The following is a 6423-nucleotide window of genomic DNA, read 5'->3' on the forward strand; positions in this document are numbered from 1 at the left end:
GAAGAAACACCTGCAGGCGACTTTCCCAGTCCACGCTCACTTGGCCTAATGATTTGGTGAAAGCACCCACATGCAGCTAGGTTAGGCTGAAAAACCCTTTGTTGACAGGGTGTGACAACTTGCAACATGGCCATTTTATTGCCCTGCTTCAGAGGTTGGTTTATGGCCAGAGTAGGACGGAATTCAATTGCAGAGAAAGTCCCGGGGGCAGCATTCCAGTGTTGGACAAAGCTGACAGGGGCCAAAATACCCAAAATACCAGCATAGCTTAGCTTCAATAACTAAGCCTTAAGGGAGGCATTTTGATGTTTTAGAATGGGGGAAAACTACAAAAGCCAGGAAGCCCCCCAAAGAACGGGGGTCGGAGAAAAGGGCTGTGGAATCAAGGAAAGGGGTGTAGAAACCAGGATTTGGCCCCAAGGGCTGAGTTTCCCCACTCCTGGTTTAAGGGGCACACTAAGCTAGAAACCTGAGAGTAGAATCTAGCCTAGAGAATGTCATGCTGGGGGAAGTGGGGGCCCAATCCCTGGTAGATATAGATAGATTTGACAAGTCACCCCTTCTAGCCTGTTCTTTGCTCACCCCCCCTGTTCCCGTTCCCCTATAGGAAGTGTATCCATCCCGTCTCACAGCAATCATGAGTGGGACTCGGAGGCTCATCCTCCTCGTCCACACAGGGCGGGGGCCGCATGGAATAGTTGCGGCCTTGGTTGTTGTCCCAGAACTCCTTCCCACCCACAAGGTAGCATAGTGCAAACTCGAGGACGACCCCCAGGGGCAGGGGTATAGGCAGCGGCAGCCGGAAGGCAAAGCGGTCGGCGTGGTCCCGGCCCCGGCCCGCAGGGGCGGCGTAGGATGCCCGGACTTCACGTTGTGCGGCCCAAGAGTCCCAGGTATAGCGCACAGAGACCCGTTTCTCGTAGGCCAAGTTGAGCACCCGGATGGTGCCAGAAACGCAGGAACCCTCAGCCCGGGCTCCTTCCAGGACGATGCACTGTGCTAGGAGACGTGGCAAGAAATCTGGCATGGTCAGGGGGTCTGGGAAGGTGGGTTCCAGCGGGCATCGTAGGCTCAAAGGATCCTGGGAAGACAAAGAAAGGAAGGGGCAGTGAGAATGAGAAAACAAAGCCAGTGGAGCCTGGTGGCTCCCCTGTCAGTGAATCCGCTCCGGGTTTCAGTCAGAACTTTAGACTTTGGAGCCACCAGAACCATTCAGAAGTTTAGACATCGGAGCCACCAGCTTCCACTGAACAAAGCACATGGCATGGCATTTGAATGTTGAGGGGGGAGTGTGGACTCATAGAAGTGAGAAGCAAAAGAAGGAATAAGGAGATTAAGGCAAGAAGAAAGACTGAAGAAATACTTGGACAGAGAGAAATACCTGGATAGGAAGGACGAAAAAAAGAGGGCGAGAGAAAGTCATGGTGAAAATAAGAATAAATGAGAGGTTAGAAAGAAGGGAAGAAATATGAAGGAAACAGCAAGTAACTACATTATTCAGGACACAATTGGGAGAAAAATGGTAAAGAAAAGAGGGAAGGATTTTTTTAAAAAAATAATCCACACTTTTGCAATGCCTTTATTAGGGCCATTCAAAATTCCACAAAACTGTGCAAGTTTTTGAGTTCTCCGGAACTCTTGGTCTGGTTAAGTGGTACAAAAATCAAGATGGGGGGAAAGAAAAAATAAGTAAGCGTGGAGAAAAGATGGTGAGATGAAGGACTGGCAATAAAAGGAGTTATAGAATGAGGTGATGAGGACTGAATGAGAAGAAGCAAAGTCAATGGAGGGAGAAGGGTGGAAAAGGAAGAAGATGGGTGTGATGGAACAGCAATTAAGATGAAGACAAAAGGGTTGAATAAGATGAAAATATTATGCCTTCAAGTATACTGGCTGGTAGGATGAAAATGGAGAAGAAATGAATGAGAACTTGGGAAGATTGCAAAAAAGAACACCAAAGAGCAGAGGAAGAGGATGAGGGATAGAGTGATGGAGCCGAGGCTGGAAAGATGGAAGGTTACAGATGAAGGGATGGAAAAAGAAGACAGTAGGAGATAAAAAGAGAGAAGGCAGTGTGGTGTAGTGGCTAAAATGTTGGACTGGGAGTCAGGAGATCTGGGTTCAAGTCCCCACTTGGCCATGGAAACCCACTGGGTGACTTTGGGCCAGTCACAAACTCTCAGCCCAACCTACCTCACAGGGTTGTTGTTGTAAGGATAAAATGGAGAGGAGGAGGATTATGTATGCCACCTTGGGTTCCTTGGAGGAAGAAAGGTGGGATATAAATGCAATAATAATAAAAATAAAAATAAGACAGCAGGGTGGGGAAGATGGAAGTGTGTGTGTGTGTGTGTGTGTGTGTGAGAGAGAGAGAGAGAGAGAGAGAAATGGGATATAAAGCAAAGAGAAAGGGCATGGTGGATAGGGTGACCATATGAAAAGGAGGACAGGGCTCCTTTATTTTTAACAGTTGTATTGGAAAGGGAATTTCTGCAGGTGTCATTTGTATATATGGAGAACCTGGTGAAATTCCCTCTTCATCACAGCAGTTAAAGCTGCAGGTGCCCTGCCCTCTTTTAAATCTGGTCACTCTAGTATAGCTCCTGCACTTTAACTGTTCTGATGAAGAGGGGATTTCACCAGGTTCTCCATATATACAAATGACACCTGCTGAAATTCCCTTTTCTATGCAACTGTTAAAGACACAGGAGCCCTGTCCTCCTTTTCATACGGTCACCCTAGTTAGAGTAGAATTGAGCATTAGTCTCAGGGAAGAGAGGAGAAGACCCCAGCCCCATGATAACGTCATGAATTGAAAAGCCTTCTCCCCAAATTCATTTTAGCTCCCTCTCCTTCGTAGGCTTCAATCCAACAATTCTGGAGGCATTTATTCCTACTTTTTGCCATATTGCAAGGCCCTGTAGGTAGCCGGTTGGCTAATATTTATTTGGACTCGATATGAGGAAGGAATTTAGGGGTTGGCACAGCGACCAGGTTTTTCCTCAGGGTTCAGAACAGGTGGGAGGCCGTTTCTTCCTGTTTTTTACCTCAGTAATTCTGAAGGCTCATCGACTGAGAAACCTTTTAGCAGCCCAGATACACCCTGCGGTTGCCTGAATGCTAGTGAGCTGGTAGATGCCAACAATTATTATGAATCATTCTTGCCCTTATTAGGAATGGAACGTATAGATAGACAGAAAGATCTATATCCATATCAGCCTTCCCCAAGCCGGCGCCCTCCGGATGTGTTGCACTTGTAGTGCAACACATCCGGAGGGCACCAGCTTGGGGAAGGCTGATATGGATATAGATCATATAGCCTTGTGGATTGTGTGAAAACGGTGGTGGCAATTTTGAAAACAATCTTCGCAGCTTGTTTTAGATTTACGTCCTTTGCATATTCACCACTGATGACTCCCTGAAACAATTATTTGGGTTACCTTTTTGTCCTGATTTATGGATCTCCTGCAACAAGTCTGGGGTGTGAGCACATCTAGTTAAAAGATATATTTGACTTAATTCTAGGAAACGATGACGCTGCAGTCCCGCACTTATGTTGCGGTAAAGTAGGGTGACCATATGAAAAGGAGGACAGGGCTCCTGTATCTTTACTAGTTGCATAGAAAAGGGAATTTCAGCAGGTGTCATTTGTATATATGGAGAACCTGGTGAAATTCATCTTCATCACAACAGTTAAAGGTGCAGGAGCTATACTAGAGTGACCAGATTTAAAAGAGGGCAGGGCACCTGCAGCTTTAACTGTTGTGATGAAGAAGGAATTTCAGCAGGTTCTCCATATATACAAATGACACCTGCTGAAATTTCCTTTTCAATACAACTGTTAAAGATACAGGAGCCCTGTCCTCCTTTTCGTATGGTTACCCTAGGTAAAGGCCATAACTCAGAAGCAACTCCTTAGCAGTTTAGGCCAAAGCACATTTACTCAGAAGTAAGCCCTACTAAATTCAGTGGGACTTTCTTCCTAGTAAGTGGGTTTAAGGTTGCAGCCGTAGCCTGTTCTATGTTAATTAATGCATGTTAGAGTATTCTAATCCATGTGGGATTTACATTTTGTGGCGTCCAGAGTGTGAAGAAAATGGAAGCATTTTAAACTGCAACTCACAGCATCTGGATTACAAGAGCAGCCCAATGTGGTCGCAAGAGGCATTGCACATAAAAACTGTTACGCCGTTGCTAACTGGGGCTCTATAAGACATTTTGGATCAGATCAAATCTGGTTATCCTAGTTTGGCATGACCCTCATGGAAATAGAGAGTAGCAATGATTTTTCTATTAGCACTTCCTTATTCCTGCATAGGGTGACCATATGAAAAATTCACCTGGTGCTGCATGCATACAAATGACACCTGCTGTAATTCCCTTTTCTATACAACTGTTAAAGATACAGGAGCCCTGTCCCCCTTTCTAGGGTGACCATATGAAAAGGAGGACAGGGCTCCTGTATCTTTAACAGTTGCATAGAAAAGGGAATTTCAGCAGGTGTCATTTGTATATATGGGGAACCTGGTGAAATTCCCTCTTCATCACAACAGTTAAAGCCGCAGGTGCTATACTAAAGTGACCAGATTTAAAAGAGGGCAGAGCACCTGCAGCTTTAACTGTTATGATGAAGAGGGAATTTCACCAGGTTCTCCATATATACAAATGACACCTGCTGAAATTTCCTTTTCAATACAACTGTTAAAGATACAGGAGCCCTGTCCTCCTTTTCATATGGTCACCCTACCCTTTCCATACTTAATTTTATCACTTCCCACCCTCACAGCCATGCCACCACTCATGTCATCCCGGCCAAGCCCCATTACCTTCACAGGTGGACAGAAAGGCAGGCAAGGGGCAAAATGGCTGAGTGAGTCACGTCTCAGCTGGGCATGGACACGCTCCGGCACTTCAGGAAGGTCGTTGGGCCAGAACTGCCGGACGCTGGTGAGCTCCAGGCCCAGCGAGTCGGCGAAGCGAACCCTCTTGCGGGTCCCGGGGCTGCGGCTGCGTGAGGCCCCTCTGCTCCTGCCCCGGGCCGGGGCTGAGCGTGTCCGGCGCCTTCCCCTCCTCTTTGGACCTCTCAGAAGATGGCGGCGTCTCCTGGGCCTGCTCCGTGGTCTACTCTCGGACTCCGATTCAGAGCCTTCGGTTCCGGAGTCCTCTGCCAAGCTCGGCCGGGAAGTGCGGTAATACGCTCGTTCGTACAGCCCCGCGATGTAACTTAGGTTGCGTGGGATATTACTGGGGGTCAGGGGTGAAGGTGGGGCATGGGCCATGAGGGTGACGCTGCTGACCCCAAAGCCTGGCTCTTTGACACAGTCGAGGTCCAACAGATGCTTCTTCTCTCACTGTTACCAGAGCAACCAGGTGGGAATCGCCTTTTTTCCTCCTTCCGCTGGAGCTGCCCTCTCTGTTGCTCTGTCTGGGATGCACTGTCCTATTGCTCCATTTGGGAGCAAAGATAAGCCTTTTATAGCTCTATCACTTAATGTTCTGCCTCTCAGTCTCTCATTACCTCCTCCGATTGCTCCTGCAGCGGCTCGCGCCTCCTAGCCATGTTTTGAGTTTTCTGGAGGTTTCCCATCTGTTTATCGCTTCCTTTCTATCACCTCATCAGGCCGTGTAGGGTTTGAGTTCCTTCAGTCAATCCAGCCAGGCGGACGTTTTGTCTTGTCTGTCCATGGTCCACTGCTTCCTTGCTCTTTCTACCTCATTCTTTTGCTCTGTCACTGTGCCGTTCGGAGTCGCTGGGTCTTTATTATTCTGCCCGTGCCCTGTCTCGATCTATCGATCCCGCTGGGGGACTTCTTTCTCTCCCCCCCAGGGCTCCATCGCTCTCTGCTGCCTTCCAGGAGTCTGTAGGTTGGTTAGATCGCCTGTCTAATTTTCTCTCCTCTCGACCTGTGCCACTCCCTGTATATCTATACCTGCCCTGTATTTCTCTCCCTGGATGATCTCTCCTTCTATGTGGCCATCACTACATTTCCACATTGTTCCATTCCAGAAATTTAGTCTCTCTCTCTCTCTCTCTCTCTCTCTCAGGGAAGAAGTGGTCCAACCCTTTTGCTTCCTTGATAGCTTTCGAACTTACACGCTTCTATTCAGTGTGATCCAGCCAAAGGTGACTCAGATATTACCATAATGCATAGAACCGCCTGCTCCTTGAAAACTTGACTGCCCTTCCGGATTCTGAAGGACTGAGGCTCCGAAGAAGATATCTCCAAGGGATCCTAACTGTCTGCCACACTTTCCCAATCCAGAAGAGGAGACCCAGGCAGGTGGGAGGGAGAAAAATCTCCGCTCCCAAAACCCTAGAAATTTTTATTACTGCTTGGATAAAGGACCAATCAACCACTCAACCCCAGGTGCCAGGGACAAGATGTACCTTTAAAAGTATACGTGCCCAGAAATGTTTCCATG

General features: G+C 47.7%; 1 protein-coding gene across 1 annotated transcript; it reads right to left on the reverse strand.

The window, feature by feature from the left end:
- Nucleotides 1-598: 598 nt before the first annotated feature.
- Nucleotides 599-5302, reverse strand: PPP1R3E (protein phosphatase 1 regulatory subunit 3E). Its single transcript, XM_063137769.1, has 2 exons — nt 4827-5302; nt 599-1081 (listed from the first exon to the last, which is right to left on the reverse strand). The coding sequence occupies exons 1-2, from the start codon at nt 5277-5279 to the stop codon at nt 602-604; spliced, it is 933 nt and encodes a 310-aa protein (XP_062993839.1). The 5' UTR covers nt 5280-5302; the 3' UTR covers nt 599-601.
- Between the last annotated feature and the right edge of the window lie 1121 nt (nt 5303-6423).

The sequence above is a fragment of the Elgaria multicarinata genome, chromosome 11, assembly GCF_023053635.1.
Source record: "Elgaria multicarinata webbii isolate HBS135686 ecotype San Diego chromosome 11, rElgMul1.1.pri, whole genome shotgun sequence".
Classification (NCBI taxonomy): Eukaryota; Metazoa; Chordata; class Lepidosauria; order Squamata; family Anguidae; genus Elgaria; species Elgaria multicarinata.

Coding starts and splice junctions, on each gene's coding strand:
- PPP1R3E (XM_063137769.1), bottom strand. CDS start 5,279: ATGGCCCATGCCCCACCTTCACCCCTGACCCCCAGTAATATCCCACGC. Junction 1,082..4,826: donor CTTTCTGTCCACCTGTGAAG/GTAATGGGGCTT, acceptor TTGTCTTCCCAG/GATCCTTTGAGCCTACGATG.